The 20816-nt window shown below is 45.4% G+C and overlaps 1 protein-coding gene across 2 annotated transcripts in view; it reads left to right on the top strand.

The window, feature by feature from the left end:
- Nucleotides 1-20816, top strand: part of LOC115190915 (collagen alpha-1(XIV) chain) — a 214877-nt gene that overhangs the window by 78449 nt on the left and 115612 nt on the right. Inside the window, exons 18-22 of one of the 2 annotated variants that reach the window (XM_029748950.1) lie at nucleotides 155-190; nucleotides 908-1050; nucleotides 10898-11030; nucleotides 14156-14278; nucleotides 17249-17398. In XM_029748950.1, coding sequence (XP_029604810.1) covers nucleotides 155-190; nucleotides 908-1050; nucleotides 10898-11030; nucleotides 14156-14278; nucleotides 17249-17398 — 585 coding nt within the window. Of the gene's footprint in view, nucleotides 1-154; nucleotides 191-907; nucleotides 1051-10897; nucleotides 11031-14155; nucleotides 14279-17221; nucleotides 17399-20816 lie in introns of both variants that reach the window. The other variant, XM_029748951.1, reaches the window with a different exon arrangement.

Genomic DNA, 20816 nt, shown 5'->3' on the forward strand with positions numbered 1-20816 from the left:
GTTGAATCAGATGTGGTACTGCTTTGACTGGAGCTGCAGCCTGCACCCACACTGAGTACGCAACGTTGACAAATCTAAACTGTAGTACTTGATTTAGTTCTAGTATTGTATTTCTCTCTGCTTGTCTTACTAACTGCATCACTATTGTTTCCAGTTGCCAGGACAACAACGGTTGCCACTACAACGCCAGGTAATGAACGTTCTGACTGTTGTTTAAATTGTTCTTATTGGTCGAATGGAAAAGGCTGTTTTTCATGTTGTCACCAAGCGTTCTGCTCCCACAAGTCTCTCTGACTCGATTATAGTCCTGCCGAGAGCCACATGGTACCAAACTGGAGTTTCCAAATTCAATCATCAAGGATTTACTACTTTTAAACTACTGTCGTATTTCTCATGTCTGAAGTCATTTATACTCATGTACCTGGGTTATGTCTTATAGCTAGAGCTCAGAGTTATTCCTGGTGGACATTTAGTCTCTTCTACCTGGGTTATATCTCATAGCTACGGCTCAGAATGATTCCTGGTGGACATTTAGTCTCTTCTACCTTGGTTATATCTCATAGCTACGGCTCAGAATTATTCCTGGTCAGGTAATGTGGTCAGGAGTGTTATCTCTTCGGCAGGGGTTGCTTTGCTTTGGTTTTAGAATGACTTGTTACTTGATCACGCTGGTATAAAGTGACAGACTAATCCTGGTTTATAAAGATGTGATTATTGACTGCATTGTGTTGTTAAATGACATGGTGCTGAATATCATGATTGTGATTGCATATGTTGATGGTGAGTCATTTCATGTTGTGTGAACTCAATCAGGTCTCTTGTCCAAGCTGTTATCAGCTAACTGGCCTGGTCAAAAGGATTCAATAAGTCGATACATGAATATCTCTGTGTTATCTGTCCCCTCCAGTGGTACGTCAGGCGGTGAGAGGCCTGCAGGTCCAGGAGGAGACCACCTACAGCCTGGAGGTGTCATGGCAGCTGGAGGATCCTAAGGTGGACCAGTACAGAGTCACCTACGTCAGCCTCACAGGAGACCGCAACGAGGAGTCAGTGAGTTTGGAGCTCGTTTAGAGGCAGAGACTGGCTATTTCTGAAGAAGGGTTTACTTGCAGTGATCATGATATGTGGTGTACTGATTGTAAGTCACTCCTTATTCTCACTGGTCACACCGTCCTGCACCTTAGCAGCCGTGTCGTTGGTTGTATGCTAGGTTGTCAGTGAGTATAGAGAGAACTCACAGAGTTACCAGGCGTCTTACATCCCTTTGGGAATATGGCCAAAGATGGGCAGACATAGACTGTATGTGGAGTGTATCACAGAGGGGAAGTTCAGAGGTCATTTTCCTATGTGTGTGTTGTAGGTAGATCACTCCGTGTAACTCAGCTCTGATCAGAAACCAAGCATCTTGCTTTGATGGTTTGACACCACACTGATCATCATGTCAGGCACCACACTGATCATCATGTCAGGCACCACACTGATCATCATGTCAGGCACCACACTGATCATCATGTCAGGCACCACACTGATCATCATGTCAGGGAGGTCAGATCCTGATGACAGGACACGTTCTGTAGCTGTACCCATCCAGGGGTTAGATCCTGATGACAGGACACGTTCTGTAGCTGTACCCATCCAGGGGTTAGATCCTGATGACAGGACACGTTCTGTAGCTGTACCCATCCAGGGGTTAAATCCTGATGTCAGGACACGTTCTGTAGCTGTACCCATCCAGGGGTTAGATCCTGATGTCAGGACACGTTCTGTAGCTGTACCCATCCAGGGGTTAGATCCTGATGACAGGACACGTTCTGTAGCTGTACCCATCCAGGGGTTAGATCCTGATGACAGGACACGTTCTGTAGCTGTCACGGTTGTCGTCGGTGAAGGAGGACCAAAACGCAGCAGGTATGTGTATGCTCATCTTGAGAATTTATTAACTTCAAAAATGAACGTACAAAAAATAACAAACAAACGAAACCACGAACAACAAAACTGTCTGGCAAAGCCTAAGGCTCAACACAGAACAATCACCCACAAATCCCAAACACAAACACACCTTACTATATGGGACTCTCAATCAAAGGCAGATAGACAACACCTGCCTTCAACTGAGAGTCCCAACCCCAATTAACCCAAACATAGACATACACTCACTAGACTCTACATAGAAATACCTAAACATAAACCAACACCCGGAATTACTAACTCAAACACCCTTTTAACAAAAACACACCTCCCTGAACCACATAAAACAAATACCCTCTGCCACGCCCTGACCAAACTACAAAACAATTAACCTTATATACTGGCCAGGACGTGACAGTACCCCCCCCTTAAAGGTGCTACCCCGGAAGCACCTTAACAAAAAATAACCCCAAGCAACACAAAAATAAAAATTCCCCTTTTCTAAAGGGAGGGAAGGGAGGGTGGCTGCCGTCAACGACGGCACTGTGCTACACCCCCCCTCCCCAACCCACCTATTTCTGGAGGTGGCTCCGGCTCAGGCCGTTCCAGGCTGTCTGGGCAGTCTGGCAGCTCGGGACAGTCTGGGCAGTCTGGGCAGTCTGGCGGCTCGGGACAGTCTGGGCAGTCTGGCGGCTCGGGACAGTCTGGGCAGTCTGGCAAAGCGGGACAGTCTGGGCAGTCTGGCAAATCGGGACAGTCTGGGCAGTCTGGCAACTCGGGACAGTCTGGGCAGTCTGGCAAATCGGGACAGTCTGGGCAGTCTGGCAAATCGGGACAGTCTGGGCAGTCTGGCAAATCGGGACAGTCTGGGCAGTCTGGCAACTCGGGACAGTCTGGGCAGTCTGGCAACTCGGGACAGTCTGGGCAGTCTGGCAAATCGGGACAGTCTGGGCAGTCTGGCAAATCGGGACAGTCTGGGCAGTCTGGCAAATCGGGACAGTCTGGGCAGTCTGGCAACTCGGGACAGTCTGGGCAGTCTGGCAACTCGGGACAGTCTGGGCAGTCTGGCAACTCGGGACAGTCTGGGCAGTCTGGCAACTCGGGACAGTCTGGGCAGTCTGGCCACTCCGGCAGTTCAGGGCAGTCTGGCCACTCCGGCAGTTCAGGGCAATCTGGCCACTCCGGCAGTTCAGGGCAGTCTGGCCACTCCGGCAGTTCAGGGCAGTCTGGCCACTCCGGCAGTTCAGCGCAGTCTGGCCACTCCGGCGACTGTTGACTGGCAGGCAGCGCCGACGACTGTTGACTGGCGGGCAGCTCCGACGACTGTTGACTGGCGGGCAGCTCCGACGACTGTTGACTGGCGGGCAGCTCCGACGACTGTTGACTGGCGGGCAGCTCCGACGACTGTTGACTGGCGGGCAGCTCCGACGACTGTTGACTGGCGGTGCTGGGTTTACGCACTTGAATGCTAGTGCGGGGAGCGGGAACAGGACGAGTCGGACTGGGTTGACACACTTCCGGGTCCGCACGAGAGACAGGAGCTGGAAACCCAGGGCTATGGAGGCGCACAGCCGGTCTAGATCTTACCTCCTGCACAACCCGCCTTGGCTGGATGGAACTAGTAGCCCTGTACGAGCGGGGTGCTCGTACAGGGCAGACTGGGCTGTGCAGGGGCCTGATGGTAGCCGTGCTTAGAGCGGGAGTTGGGTAGCCTGGTCCTCGGAGGCGTACCGGCGACCAGATGCGCTGCGCAGGCATCCTCCTACCAGGCTGGATGCCCGCTCTAGCACGGCACCTGCGAGGGGCTGGAATAACTCGCACCGGACTGTGCGTGCGTATGGGTGAGATAGTGCGCTTCTCAGCGAAACATAGCGCTCTCCACCCCATACGCTCCTCCATATAACCACGGGTAGCTGGCTTCCGGCTCTTCCTTCGCCTAGCCAAACTACCCGTGTGCCCCCCCCAATTTTCTTTTTGGGGGTGCCTCTCGTGCTTCTCCCTCAGCGCGTTCATGGCCTCGTACCTCCGCCTCTCTGCCTTGGCTGCCTCAATTTCCCACTGCGGGCGGCGATACTCCCCAGCCTGGTGCCAAGGTCCGGCCCCGTCCAGAACTTCCTCCCAAGTCCACTTCTCCCGCCAGTCCAACTCGAAAACCGTCTGCTCCTTCCTCTGCTGCTTGGTCCTTGAGTGGTGGGTGATTCTGTCACGGTTGTCGTCGGTGAAGGAGGACCAAAACGCAGCAGGTATGTGTATGCTCATCTTGAGAATTTATTAACTTCAAAAATGAACGTACAAAAAATAACAAACAAACGAAACCACGAACAACAAAACAGTCTGGCAAAGCCTAAGGCTCAACACAGAACAATCACCCACAAATCCCAAACACAAACACACCCTACTATATGGGACTCTCAATCAAAGGCAGATAGACAACACCTGCCTTCAACTGAGAGTCCCAACCCCAATTAACCCAAACATAGACATACACTCACTAGACTCTACATAGAAATACCTAAACATAAACCAACACCCGGAATTACTAACTCAAACACCCTTTTAAATAAAACACACCACCCTGAACCACATAAAACAAATACCCTCTGCCACGCCCTGAACAAACTACAAAACAATTAACCTTATATACTGGCCAGGACGTGACAGTAGCTGTACCCATCCAGGGGTTAAATCCTGATCCTGATGTCAGGACACGTTCTGTAGCTGTACCCATCCAGGGGTTAAATCCTGATGACAGGACACGTTCTGTAGCTGTACCCATCCAGGGGTTAGATCCTGATGTCAGGACACGTTCTGTAGCTGTACCCATCCAGGGGTTAAATCCTGATGACAGGACACGTTCTGTAGCTGTACCCATCCAGGGGTTAGATCCTGATGTCAGGACACGTTCTGTAGCTGTACCCATCCAGGGATTAAATCCTGATGACAGGACACGTTCTGTAGCTGTACCCATCCAGGGGTTAGATCCTGATGTCAGGACACGTTCTGTAGCTGTACCCATCCAGGGGTTAGATCCTGATAACAGGACACGTTCTGTAGCTGTACCCATCCAGGGGTTAAATCCTGATGTAAATGTGTAATTACTGTTGAGCATGTCTAATTTGTGTATCATTGTGGAATTAACTGGCTGACACAGTCACAGTGCTGTTTGAAAGGAACCAGATAAATTATTACCCATGCTCCTTTGGGCTCTCTGGAACCTAATGAAAGTCTTTGATTATTTGATCATGGTGGCTTAGTCACTGAACTAATTCCTGTAAGGAACAGGAATTGAGACACATGTCGATCCACTGATTAGTTTGACATACTGCATGGAGACATAATATCTACACTCTTAGAGAAAAGGGTTCTTCTACTGTCCCCATAGGAGAACCCTTTTTGTTCCAGGTTGACACCTCTGTAGAAAGGGTTCTACCTGGAGCCAAAAGGGTTCTCTGTGGGGACAGTCGAAGAACCCTTTAAGGTTCTAGATAGCATTTTTTTGTCTAAGAGTGTACTGTCATACTTGCTGAAAAGACACTCCAATTTGAAATCTGGTTGACAAACTTGTGGAACTCATTGTTGTCCTTTCAGTTGTCCTGTTTTATTGATCCTAAGGGTTTCCGATTAAGAACAGATACGTTTGGAATGTAAATCCTGGGTTTGGGCTGTTCTTCAGACAAAGCATTGACAACTTAACCCTTCTCTGTTATGTATATCCCCTTCACAAAAAGGTTATTTGTAGACAATAGATAGAATGGATAGACAAGGAATGGGTGATAGACTGATAGAAACAGTAGACTGGTACATAGGGAAGTATATGTGTGGAGACAACGAAGAACGGGGTGGCAGATAGCCTAGCAGTTGAGAGCATGTGCCAGTAACCGAAAGGTCACTGGTTCAAAACCCAGAGCCAACTAGGTGAAGAATCTGTTGATGTGCCCTTGAGCAAGACACTTAACCCTCATTGCTCCTGTAAGTTGCTCTGGATGAGAACGTCTGATAGATGAGTAAAATGTAGGTAGCTTTGCCAAAGTATTCTTCACCTAGTATGTAAGATATCCTTCATCTGACTGGAGTTTTATATCTCCCAGCTCAAATTCAATAGAATCACACCATTTTATTCTCCAGTGTGTTCAATAGAATCACACCATTTTATTATCCAGTGAGTTCAATAGAATCACATCATTTTATTATCCAGTTTTTATTTTATTTTTATTTCACCTTTATTTAACCAGGTAGGCTAGTTGAGAACAAGTTCTCATTTGCAACTGCGACCTGGCCAGATAAAGCGTAGCAATTCGACACATACAACAACACAGAGTTACACATGGAATAAACAAAACATAGTCAATAATACAGTAGAACAAAAGAAAACAAAAAGTTTATATACAGTGAGTGCAAATGAGGTAAGATAAGGGAGTTAAGGAAATAAATAGGCCATGGTGGCGAAGTAATTACAATATAGCAATTAAACACTGGAATGGTAGATGTGCAGAAGATGAATGTGCAAGTAGGGATACTGTGGTGCAAAGGAGCAAGATAAATAAATACAGTATGGGGATGAGGTAGGTAGATAGATGGGCTGTTTACAGATGGGCTATGTACAGGTGCAGTGATCTATGAGCTGCTCTGACAGCTGGTGCTTAAAGCTAGTGAGGGAGATATGAGTCTCCAGCTTCAGAGATTTTTGCAGTTCATTCCAGTCATTGGCGGCAGAGAACTGGAAGGAAAGACGACCAAAGGAGGAATTGGCTTTGGGGGTGACCAGAGAGATATACCTGCTGGAGCACGTGCTACGAGTGGGTGCTGCTATGGTGACCAGTGAGCTGAGATAAGGCGGGGCTTTACCTAGCAGAGACTTGTAGATAACCTGTAGCCAGTGGGTTTGGCGACGAGTATGAAGCGAGGGCCAACCAACGAGAGCGTACAGGTCGCAATGGTGCGTAGTGTATGGGGCTTTGGTGACAAAACGGATGGCACTGTGATAGACTGCATCCAGTTTGTTGAGTAGAGTGTTGGAGGCTATTTTATAGATGACATCACCGAAGTCGAGGATCGGTAGGATGGTCAGTTTTACGAGGGTATGTTTGGCAGCATGAGTGAAGGATGCTTTGTTGCGATATAGGAAGCCGATTCTAGATTTAATTTTGGATTGGAGATGCTTAATGTGAGTCTGGAAGGAGAGTTTACAGTCTAACCAGACACATAGGTATTTGTAGTTGTCCACATATTCTAAGTCAGAGCCATCCAGAGTAGTGATGCTGAACGGGCGAGCAGGTGCGGGCAGTGATCGATTGAATAGCATGCATTTAGTTTTACTTGCGTTTAAGAGCAGTTGGAGGCCACGGAAGGAGAGTTGTATGGCATTGAAGCTCATCTGGAGGTTAGTTAACACAGTGTCCAAAGAGGGGCCAGAAGTATACAGAATGGTGTCATCTGCATAGAGGTGGATCAGAGAATCACCAGCAGCAAGAGCAACATCATTGATGTATACAGAGAAAAGAGTCGGCCCGAGAATTGAACGCTGTGGCACCCCCATAGAGACTGCCAGAGGTCCGGACAACAGGCCCTCCGATTTGACACACTGAACTCTATCAGAGAAGTAGTTGGTAAACCAGGCGAGGCAGTCATTTGAGAAACAGAGTCGAAAGCCTTGGCCAGGTCGATGAATACGGCTGCACAGTAATGTCTCTTATCGATGGCGGTTATGATGTCGTTTAGGACCTTGAGCGTGGCTGAGGTGCACCCATGACCAGCTCGGAAACCAGATTGCATAGCGGAGAAGGTACGGTGGGATTCGAAATGGTCGGTAATCTGTTTGTTCGAAGACTGTTTCGAAGACCTTAGAAAGACAGGTGGGATAGATATAGGTCTGTAGCAGTTTGGGTCTAGAGTGTCACTCCATTTTGAAGAGGGGGATGACCGCGGCAGCTTTCCAATCTTTGGGAATCTCAGACGATATGAAAGAGAGGTTGAACAGGCTAGTAATAGGGGTTGCAACAATTTCGGCAGATCATTTTAGAAAGAGATGGTCCAGATTGTCTAGCCCGGCTGATTTGTAGGGGTCCAGATTTTGCCGCTCTTTCAGAACATCAGCTATCTGGATTTGGGTGAAGGAGAAATGGTGGGGGCTTTGGCGGGTTGCTGTGGAGGGTGCCGGGCAGTTGACCAGGGTAGGGGTAGCAAGGTGGAAAGCATGGCCAGCCGTAGAGAAATGCTTATTGAAATTCTCAATTATAGTGGATTTATCGGTGGTAACAGTGTTTCCTAGCCTCAGAGCAGTGGGCAGCTGGGAGGAGGTGCTCTTATTCTCCATGGACTTTACAGTGTCCCAGAACTTTTTTGAGTTAGTACTACAGGATCCAAATTTCTGTTTGAAAAAGATAGTCTTAGCTTTCCTAACTGCCTGTGTATATTTGTTCCTAACTTCCCTGAAAAGTTGCATATCACGGGGGCTATTCGATGCTAATGCAGAACGCCACAGGATGTTTTTGTGCTGGTCAAGGGCAGACAGGTCTGGAGAGAACCAAGGACTATATCTATTGTGTGTCCAGTGTGTTCAGTGTGTTCAATAGCATCACACCATTTTATTCTCCAGTGTGTTCAATAGCATCACACCATTTTATTCTCCAGTGTGTTCAATAGAATCACACCATTTTATTATCCAGTGTGTTCAATAGATCACACCATTTTATTCTCCAGTGTGTTCAATAGAATCACACCATTTTATTCTCCAGTGTGTTCAATAGAATCACACAATTTTATTCTCCAGTGTGTTCAATAGAATCACACCATTTTATTCTCCAGTGTGTTCAATAGAACCACACCATTTTATTATCCAGTGTGTTCAATAGAATCACACCATTTTATTCTCCAGTGTGTTCAATAGAACCACACCATTTTATTATCCAGTGTGTTCAATAGAACCACACCATTTTATTATCCAGTGTGTTCAATAGAATCACACCATTTTATTCTCCAGTGTGTTCAATAGAACCACACCATTTTATTATCCAGTGTGTTCAATAGAATCACACCATTTTATTATCCAGTGTGTTCAATAGAATCACACCATTTTATTATCCAGTGTGTTCATTAGAATCACACCATTTTATTATCCAGTGTGTTCAATAGAATCACACCATTTTATTATCCAGTGTGTTCAATAGAATCACACCATTTTATTATCCAGTGTGTTCAATAGAATCACACCATTTTATTATCCAGTGTGTTCAATAGAATCACACCATTTTATTATCCAGTGTGTTCAATAGAATCACAGTGTGTTGACTCATTTGTACGATGAGAAATTATTAGTTTGGAGCCCCTTCCACCTTTCTGCCCCAACCTCCACAGAGCCCTTGGGACCAAGGGACTCTACAGTGATTCAGCACTTAAACCCTCTATCTATTCTTTCTCCTTCACTTGTATTTTAATTTCCACCTGGGACCTTCGCGTCTCCCTGGCTCCTGCTGTGTTGGGGAAGATAGAGGGGATGGAGCAACATGGAAGAACTTCCATTATCTTTTCAACAAGCATTTAGGTCACTGAGGAACGAATGGAACACACTGGCTGCACCCCATACGGCACCCTATTCCCTATATAGGGCCTGTGGGGCTCTGGTCAAAGTAGTGCACTGTATAGGGAATAGGGTGCCATTTGGGACACATCCATAGAGAGATTTTTTTTCCCCCCCCTGAAGAATCCCAATTACCCCACAGACTGAAGTAGAGACCTGTGAGGACATGCTCCTTAGAGAGAACGGTTGGGACTTTCAGATCGTTTAGTTTTGGCTGAGTCAAGCCAACTCCCCTGGCAGAATCTGTTTCAGCACCAGGTGTCTATTGGACAGCTCCGCTAATCAGAGTTGTTGTGTAGGAGTCAGGACAGTCCAGCTCTGGTGTGGGGTCTGACAGGGCAGCGGATGGGATGGAGGATACGGATGGGGTTTGGGCTTAGCCTCTCACTCCTCTCCATGTGAGGATATGGCTTTTTAGAGAGGACATTTAGGAACGTTCACTTTGGGCTCGACCAACTACTTGGCAGTTCCGATTTAAACACCACATGCCTGGTGGACAGTCCATTTCCAGGGTATGGGGTTTGGCAGTTCACAAGATGGGATAAAAAAAAAGCCCAGACCAACCAGGGAAGATGGATCATAGAGGACTTGTAAATAGTTTATACGGGGAGGCTGTCATACGAAATCTTATTCCAAGTAATGATACTAAAATGTAATTCATTTTACATAGTTGTACCTTCTCAGGGAACTTTTTACCATTTCAACCCTTTTTTTTGTTAACATCCTTTGGGAACTTCTTTTTATATCATATTTTTAACTGTGGTCTAAGAGTCTAATGGGCGACCAGAACAGATTCAACTAATCTGTTAATGATTATGCAGAGAGGTAATATCAGGCTAACTTTGTTTGTGTCTCAAATCGCACCCTATTCCCTATACAGTGCACTACTTTAGGAACAGGAATCTTATAGGCCCTGGTCAAAAGTAGTGCACTAAATAGGGAATAGGGTGCGATTTGGGATTTTCATTAGATTTTTAATCCTTCTTGTCATTACCAACATATCAGGTTTAACTGTCTTGTCATTGAGGCCAATTTTGTTAATGATAAAAAAATGGAAGAATAGAGCAGTGAAAATGTTTGGAAAGAACTTCAAACCAAGTATCAGCCTCATACCCAAAGCCAAGTGTCAGTTCAGCCACTGGCCACTGTGGGAACTGGCCAAACAACAGGCTAGATGAGACGTTACGATATGTTTGATTAACGATGTGTCTGTAGCAGTGAAATAAGACACACTTGGAGGTCAGATATATTTCTGAGGAGAAACCCTCACGCTTATGCTCTCTCACACACTTGCGTGCGCACGGGGGTGCGCGCACACACACACACACACACACACACACACACACACACACACACATACACACACACACACACACACTCTGTGTAACACTATGTATAATCTCTACCCGCCAGGTTCTGGTGCCTGGGCAGCAGACCACAGTTCTTCTCCAGCCTCTGCTGTCTGACACAGAGCACAAGGTGACGGTCACCCCAGTCTACACAGATGGGCAGGACGGCATCAGTGTGTCTTCTGTGGGCAGAACATGTGAGTACAGCCTTTCTGGTGGATGGTTCTATGAAGCTGGTCTTGTAACTAGTGTAATGCCTGGGGTTTAGACCTGGCTCTATTGTGTGGGGTGTATGGTAAATGTTATATTGAGCTCTTGTCATCTATTTCTATATATACATCAAAACTATGAAATATCACCTATGGAATCATGTAGTAACCAAAAAAGTGTTAAACAAATCAAAATATATTTTGTATTTGAGATTCTTCAAAGTGGCCACCCTTTGCCTTGATGACAGCTTTTCACACTCTTGGCATTCTCTCAACCAGCTTCATGAGGCAAAGAGAAACAACAGTCCATCATTACTTTAAGACATAAAGGTCAGTCAATACGGAAAATGTCAAGAACTTTGAAAGTTTCTTCAAGTGCAGTTGCAAAAACCATCTAGTGTTATGATGAAACTGTCTCTCATGAGGACCACCACAGGAAAGGAAGACCCAGAGTTACCTCTCCTGCAGATGATAAGTTCATTGGAGTTACCAGCCTCAAAGTTTAAGTAACAGACACATCTCAACATCATTCTATTCAAAGGAACAGTTGATATTGCGGTCCTCATGTGGTGGTCCTCATGAGAGCCAGTTTCATCATAGCGCTTGATGGTTTTTGCGACTGCACTTGAAGAAACTTTCAAAGTTCTTGACATTTTCCGTATTGACTGACCTTTATGTCTTAAAGTAATGATGGACTGTCGTTTCTCTTTGCTTATTTGAGCTGTTCTTGCCATAATATGGACATGGTCTTTTACCAAATAGGGCTATCTTCTGTATACCCCCCCCATACCTTGTCACAACACAAGTGATTGGCTCAAATGCATTAAGAAGGAAAGAAATTCCACAAATTAACTTTTAACAAGGCACACCTGTTAATTGAAATGCATTCCAGGTGACTACCTCATGAAGCTGGTTGAGAGAATGCCAAGAGTGTGCAAAGCTGTCATCAAGGCAAAGGGTGGCCACTTTGAAGAAACTCAAATGTTTTGGTTACTACATGATTCCATATGTGTTATTTCATAGTTTTGATGTCTTTACTATTATTCTACAATGTAGAAAATAGTAAAAGCAATGAAAACCCTTGGATGAGTAGATGTGTCCAAACTTTTGACTGGTACTATATATATATATATATATATATATATATGTATGTATGTATGTATGTATGTATGTATGTATGTATGTATGTATGTATGTATGTATGTATGTATGTATGTATGTATGTATGTATGTATGTATGTGTGTGTGTGTGTGTGTGTGTGTGTGTGTGTGTGTGTGTGTGTGTGTGTGTGTGTGTGTGTGTGTGTATGTATGTGTGCATATATATACATGATTATTTTGTTTTGACACAGCAAATACAATGTCTTATAAGCCCATGTGGGCGGGGCATCCTGAAGATGCATGACTCCATGTGGGCGGGGCATCCTGATGATGCATGACTCTGTAATAAAATAAATCAAATCAAAATCAAATCGTAGGCATTTGGTTGAGGAGGGTTATCCATCTAGATCCCAATCACACTAAGTTCACTGAACCACCTCTGTTAGACTAGTTACAGCAGGTGGAAAATGTTCCCAGTGTGTCGGTTTCCTGTCGTCACCCTCTGAGGACGGTGTAAACGGACAGCCAGCAATTATTGATCATGTCCATTAATAAGCTTAATGAAATCCATTCATAATCACACAGTCATTCTGTTCTCAGTCATGAGCCACTAAAACACTTCCTCATGCTGTAATTGATTATATACACTCAGCTCAACATCATTGTCTGAATGATTAAACACTCTACCAATAGCAAGCTGGTGATGCGTCCAAAATGGTATCCTATTCACTACATCAGTCATACTCAACAGGTGGACCGCGGGCCGGATCCGGATACAGAACGGGGTCAATACTGACCGCCCCCCGACTAAAAATAAATAAATAAAAACGTTGGTTGGGGTTGGACTCCTGGTTTCATTATGAACACACATAAGACATGGAAAATGTGTAGAATTGCTGAAAATTAGCTTTAAAACTGCTCCATTTCTGCTTCGCTCCATGGCATAATGTGTAGAAATGCAGGAAATTAATGTGTAGAAATGCAGGAAATTAGTTTTAAAACTGCTCCATTTCCGCTTCGCTCCATGGCATAATGTGTAGAAATGCAGGAAATTAGTTTTAAAACTGCTACATTTTCCCTTCGCTCCATGGCATAATGTGTAGAAATGCAGGAAATTAGTTTTAAAACTGCTCCATTTCCGCTTCGCTCCATGGCATAATGTGTAGAAATGCAGGAAATTAGTTTTAAAACTGCTCCATTTTCCCTTCGCTCCATGGCATAATGTGTAGAAATGCAGGAAATTAGCTTTAAAACTACTACATTTTCCCTTCGCTCCATGGCATAATGTGTAGAAATGCATGAAATTAGCTTTAAAACTGCTCCATTTTCTCTTCGCTCCATGGCATAATGTGTAGAAATGCAGGAAATGAGCTTTAAAACTGCAATGTTTCTGCCAACAAGAAGGGTGTGAACAGTGTGAACTGTTTAGGGTTGCATGGGTCGCGAGGTGGGGGGGTTTGTTACTACGCTGATAAATAACAATATCCATCCGGATCTTTGTCACCTAAGACATCTGTGTGACTGGACCGTCTCAAATTGTACTTGTGTACCGCTGCACGGCCCATAAGGCTCAGACCAAAAGTAGTGCCGTCTATAGGGATAGGGGTGCTTTTTCAGACTACGATTGTCTCCTCTTTAAACATTTTATGAAAATGCCACAGTGAATATAAGTCAAATATGTTTTTAAAGTAGAGAGCAGAGAGAGTACAGTCCCTTTGGCTTTGGCTAGCTTGTATTCCAAATGAAACCCCAAACCTTGTAAAAACCCAATAGTAAATCATAAATCACACATACATATGACTTTAATAACTCTCAATGTTTTGGATGGATGGAATCTGTGTTTTGCATATTGGTGCAATACCATAACAATTGACTGCAGCCTAACAGTGTACCGTAAACCACAGTGTATAAGTGACAGTTTCTCTACCAATCTTTTTGAACCGCATCTTCACCATTTTACCGTAAACCACAGTGTATAAGTGACAGTTTCTCTACTACTCTTGTTTTGTCAGTGCCCCTCTCAGCGCCTAGCAACCTGAGGGTGTCTGAGGAGTGGTTCAGCCGCTTCCGCATCACCTGGGACACGCCTCCTTCTCCCACCTTGGGCTTCAGGGTAGTCTACCAACCCACATCTGGTACGTACACACCTGTTACAGTACACACCTGTTACAATACACACCTGTTACAATACACACCTGTTACAGTACACACCTGTTACAATACACACCTGTTACAATACACACCTGTTACAATACACACCTGTTACAATACACACCTGTTACAGTACACACCTGTTACAATACACACCTGTTACAATACACACCTGTTACAATACACACCTGTTACAGTACACACCTGTTACAATACACACCTGTTACAATACACACCTGTTACAATACACACCTGTTACAATACACACCTGTTACAATACACACTTGTTACAATACACACATGTTACAATACACAACTGTTACAATACACACCGGTTACAATACACACGTTACAATACACACCTGTTACAATACACACCTGTTACAATACACACTTGTTACAATACACACATGTTACAATACACACCTGTTACAATACACACCTGTTACAATACACAACTGTTACAATACACACCTGTTACAATACACACCTGTTACAATACACACCTGTTACAATACACACCGGTTACAATACACACGTTACAATACACACATGTTACAATACAATTTGTAAGTCGCTCTGGATAAGAGCGTCTGCTAAATGACTTAAATGTAAATGTAAATACACACCTGTTACAATACACACCTGTTACAATACACACCTGTTACAATTCACACATGTTACAATACACACATATTACAATACACATGTTACAATACACACCTGTTACAATACACACATGTTATAATACACACATGTTACAATACACACCGGTTACAATACACAACTGTTACAATACACACCTGTTACAATACACACATGTTACAATACACACATGTTACAATACACACCTGTTACAATACACCCATATTACAATACACATGTTACAATACCCACCTGTTACAATACACACATGTTACAATACACACATGTTACAATACACACCGGTTACAATACACAACTGTTACAATACACACCTGTTACAATACACACCTGTTACAATACACACATGTTACAATACACACCTGTTACAATACACCCATATTACAATACATATGTTACAATACACACCTGTTACAATACACACATGTTACAATACACACCTGTTACAATACACACCTGTTACAATACACACATGTTACAATACACACCTGTTACAATACACACCTGTTACAATACACACCTGTTACAATTCACACGTTACAATACACATGTTACAATACACACCTCTCTTTAACGTTTCAATCTTTTAAACACCATTATTCAGTCTGCCGTCTCAGTCAGTCTTTTAAACACCATTATTCAGTCTGCCGTCTCAGACAGTCTTTTAAACACCATTATTCTGTCTGCCGTCCCAGACAGTCTTTTAAACACCATTATTCAGTCTGCCGTCCCAGACAGTCTTTTAAACACCATTATTCAGTCTACCGTCCCAGTCAGTGTTTTAAACACCATTATTCAGTCTGCCGTCCCAGACAGTCTTTTAAACACCGTTATTCAGTCTGCCGTCCCAGACAGTCTTTTAAACACCATTATTCAGTCTGCCGTCCTTGACAGTCTTTTAAACACCATTATTCAGTCTGCCGTCCTTGACAGTCTTTTAAACACCATTATTCAGTCTGCCGTCCTTGACAGTCTTTTAAACACCATTATTCAGTCTGCCGTCCTTGACAGTCTTTTAAACACCATTATTCAGTCTGCCGTCTTGGTCTTTTCCATTGTAAACAGAAGGCTTGATGTGGGTGTAACACAGCGTGTGGGGAAATATCCCTCAGCTTTGTTTCCTACATGGAGAAACCACATGAGAACAGAAAGAAGAAAGAGTCTGTGGTTATGTTCCAAATGGAAACCTGGTCCCTATGTAGTGCACTACTTTTGACCAGAGCCCTATGGGGACCCTATTCCCTATATAGTGCACTACTTTTGACAAGGATCCAAAGGGCTCCGATCAAAAGTAGTGCACTACATAGGGGATTGGTTGTCATTTGGGTTGCATCTTGTGACTGTGTGAGCCTCTGCTTTCTATTAGAAGCTCTTTAAACTGTCCTGTGGTCCAGAGAAATGGTTCCTCCACCTAGATGTAATACCCTGTCCTGTGGTCCAGAGAAACGGGTCCTCCACCTAGATTTAATACCCTGTCCTGTGGTCCAGAGAAATGGGTCCTCCAACTAGATTTAATACCCTGTCCTGTGGTCCAGAGAAATGGTTCCTCCACCTAGATTTAATACCCTGCCCTGTGGTCCAGAGAAATGGGTCCTCCAACTAGATTTAATACCCTGCCCTGTGGTCCAGAGAAATGGGTCCTCCAACTAGATTTAATACCCTGCCCTGTGGTCCAGAGAAATGGGTCCTCCAACTAGATTTAATACCCTGCCCTGTGGTCCAGAGAAATGGGTCCTCCACCTAGATTTAATACCCTGCCCTGTGGTCCAGAGAAATGGTTCCTCCAACTAGATTTAATACCCTGCACTGTGGTTCAGAGAAACGGGTCCTCCACCTAGATTGAATGCCTTCTACAACAAGAGGAACAGGGGGCTCTGCCTCTGTCTGTTAGTGGAGAGGTGCTTACTCTCACTACAATATACATGTTCCATGCCCTTCTTCCCTTCTCTCTGCCAGTGCCTCCCTTCCTCATTTTCCAGATTGTCCTCAAATACATTTGGTTGGAACTTTAGGTGCAACATGATATGTGTGTGTGTGTGTGTGTGTCTCTGTGTGTCTCTGTGTGTCTCTGTGTGTGTCTGTGTGTGTCTCTGTGTGTGTGTGTGTGTCTCTGTGTGTCTCTGTGTGTCTCTGTGTGTGTCTCTGTGTGTGTGTCTCTGTGTGTCTCTGTGTGTCTCTGTGTGTCTCTGTGTGTGTGTGTCTCTCTCTGTGTGTGTGTGTGTGTGTGTGTGTGTGTGTGTGTGTGTGTGTGTGTGTGTGTGTAGCTGAGCCAGTCTCTGTGTTTCCTACAGTGCCGGGGTCAGCTCTGGAGACTTTTGTGGGAGACGACGTCAACACCATGCTGATCCTGAACCTGCAGAGTGACACTGAGTACACTGTGAAGGTCATCTCTTCCTACACCACGGGATCCAGCCAACCACTCCAGGGCACCGCCAAGACATGTAATACATTGGCTCTATTGGTCAGGTTGTGTGTATGCGTGTGTGTGTGTGTATGCGTGTGTGTGTGTGTGTTGCTGACCCTGTGTGTGTGTGCGTGTGTGTGTGTGTGTTGCTGACCCTGTATGTGTGTGTATGTCAGCACCTCCTACACCACAGGATCCAGCGAACCCCCACACACACCACTAATACATGTTAGGGCTGGTGAATGGTGTGTAGGTAGTTTAGGTAGACTCCTGTTGTAGTTCCAATTCAAGACCACAACAAAGGGGACCTCAGGGTTAGGGTCCATTTTTGAATTGACTCTTTCAACTGCCAATACCAAGCAGCCACTTTGGATGACATGTTAAATGTTTGTTCTCAAAGTGTAGTACACTACATGACTAAAAGTATGTGGACACCTGCTTGTCGAACATCTCATTCCGAAATCGTGGACATTATTATGGAGTTGGTCCCCCCTTTGCTGCTATAACAGCCTCCACTCTTCTGGGAAGGCTTTCCACTAGATGGTGGAACATTGCTGCTATAACAGCCTCCACTCTTCTGGGAAGGCTTTCCACTAGATGTTGGAACATTGCTGCGGGGACCTGCTTCCATTCAGCCACAAGAACATTAGTGAGGTCGGGCACTGATGTAGGGTGATTAGGCCTGGCTCGCAGTCGGCGTTCCAATTAATCCCAAAGGTGTTCGATGGGGTTAAGGTCAGGGCTCTGTGAAGGCCAGTCAAGTTCTTCCACACTGTACTCGACAAACCATTTCTGTATGGACCTCGCTTTGTGCATGGGGGCATTGTCATGCTGAAACAGGAAAGGGCCTTCCCCAAACAGTTGCCACAAAGTTGGAAGCACAGAATCATCTAGAATGTAATGTATGCTGTAGCGTTAATATTTCTCTTCACTGGAACTAAGGGGCCTAGCCCGAACCATGAAGAACAGCCCCAGACCATTATTCCTCCTCCACCAAACTTTACAGTTGGCATTATGCATTGGGGCAGGTCCACATACTTGTTTATATATATGGCGATGAGCTTTACACCACTCCAGCCGACGCTTGACATTGCGCATGGGGATCTTAGGCTTGTGTGCGGCTGCTCGGCCATGGAAACCCATTTCATTAAGCTCCTGACGAACAGTTCTTGTGCTGACGTTGCTTCCAGAGGCAGTTTGGAACTCGGTAGTGAGTGTTGCAACCGAGGACAGATGATTTTTACGCGCTACACGCTTCAGCACTCGGCGGTCCCGTTCTGTGAGCTTGTGTGGCCTACCACTTTGTGGCTGAGCCGTTTTTGCACCTAGACATTTCCACTTCACAATAACAGCACTTACAGTTGACCCGGAGCAGCTCTAGCAGGGCAGAAATTTGACGAACTGACTTGTTGGAAAAGTGGCATCCTATGACGGTGCTACTTTGAAAGTCACTAAGCTCTTCAGTAAAGCCATTATACTGCCAATGTTGCTATGGAGATTGCATGGTCATGTGCTGAATGTTATTCACCTGTCAGCAACGGGTGTGGCTAAAAATAATCCACTAATTTGAAGGGGTGTCCACATACTTTTGTATGTATAGTGTATGTCTGCTCCTCTGAACCAGTTTGTAAAGATACATGTGATTCATCCCCATAATGCAAAGCCCATGGAGACTAAGCTTTAAGGAAGTGTAATACATAGCTTTGTATTCTGTTTGCATTACATTATGCTGATAACATAAGATTCCCTTTGTTTGTTGAAGAGGATTTCACCACCCTGACGGACAGCTGAGAATATCAATATTCAGACAGACAGTTGGGGAAATTTACACCCGTTTGCATATAAATGTGATATCAGCAGGTGCATCGTAAAGTAATACATCCTTTTTGGAGCTTTTCTCATCAAAAGTAAATAGATTGTCTTTTTCATAATGTCCTTCTGGCTGTCAGCAGAGCGTCACATCAGCATCCTGCTGTGTGACTACCTGAGAAGAGCTGCGTTTTCATCGGAGCTCAGTCAGATGAGATGTTCCAGGGACAGGAGACACACGGATATAATAACTGGCAGAACCAGGACATACTGCCAATCCATAATGGGAAGCTGAACCCAGAGTAATATATACACTGCTCAAAACAATAAAGGGAACACTTAAACAACACAATGTAACTCCAAGTCAATCACACTTCTGTGAAATCAAACTGTCCACTTAGGAAGCAACACTGATTGACAATAAATTTCACATGCTGTTGTGCAAATGGAATAGACAACAGGTGGAAATTATAGGCAATTAGCAAGACACCCCCAATAAAGGAGTGGTTCTGCAGGTGGGGACCACAGACCACTTCTCTGTTCCTATGCTTCCTGGCTGATGTTTTGGTCACTTTTGAATGCTGGCGGTGCTTTCACTCTAGTGGTAGCATGAGACGGAGTCTACAACCCACACAAGTGGCTCAGGTAGTGCAGCTCATCCAGGATGGCACATCAATGCGAGCTGTGGCAAGAAGGTTTGCTGTGTCTGCAGCGTAGTGTCCAGAGCATGGAGGCACTTCCAGGAGACAGGCCAGTACATCAGGAGACGTGGAGGACGCCGTAGGAGGGCAACAACCCAGCAGCAGGACCGCTACCTCCGCCTTTGTGCAAGGAGGAGCAGGAGAAGCACTGCCTGAGCCCTGCAAAATGACCTCCAGCAGGCCACAAATGTGCATGTGTCTGCTCAAACGGTCAGAAACAGACTCCATGAGGGTGGTATGAGGGCCCGACGTCCACAGGTGGGGGTTGTGCTTACAGCCCAACACCGTGCAGGACGTTTGGCATTTGCCAGAGAACACCAAGATTGGAAAATTCGCCACTGGCGCCCTGTGCTCTTCACAGATGAGAGCAGGTTCACACTGAGCACGTGACAGACGTGACAGAGTCTGGAGACGCTGTGGAGAACGTTCTGCTGCCTGCAACATCCTCCAGCATGACCGGTTTGGCGGTGGGTCAGTCATGGTGTGGGGTGGCATTTCTTTGGGGGGCCGCACAGCCCTCCATGTGCTCGCCAGAGGTAGCCTGACTGCCATTAGGTACCGAGATGAGATCCTCAGACCCCTTGTGAGACCATATGCTGGTGCGGTTGGCCCTGGGTTCCTCCTAATGCAAGACAATGCTAGACCTCATGTGGCTGGAGTGTGTCAGCAGTTCCTGCAAGAGGAAGGCATTGATGCTATGGACTGGCCCGCCCGTTCCCCAGACCTGAATCCAATTGAGCACATCTGGGACATCATGTCTCGCTCCATCCACCAACACCACATTGCACCACAGACTGTCCAGGAGTTGGCGGATGCTTTAGTCCAGGTCTGGGAGGAGATCCCTCAGGAGACCATCCGCCACCTCATCAGGAGCATGCCCAGGCGTTGTAGGGAGGTCATACAGGCACGTGGAGGCCACACACACTACTGAGCCTCATTTTGACT

The sequence above is a fragment of the Salmo trutta genome, unplaced genomic scaffold (genome assembly GCF_901001165.1).
Source record: "Salmo trutta unplaced genomic scaffold, fSalTru1.1, whole genome shotgun sequence".
In the NCBI taxonomy this organism is placed as follows: domain Eukaryota; kingdom Metazoa; phylum Chordata; class Actinopteri; order Salmoniformes; family Salmonidae; genus Salmo; species Salmo trutta.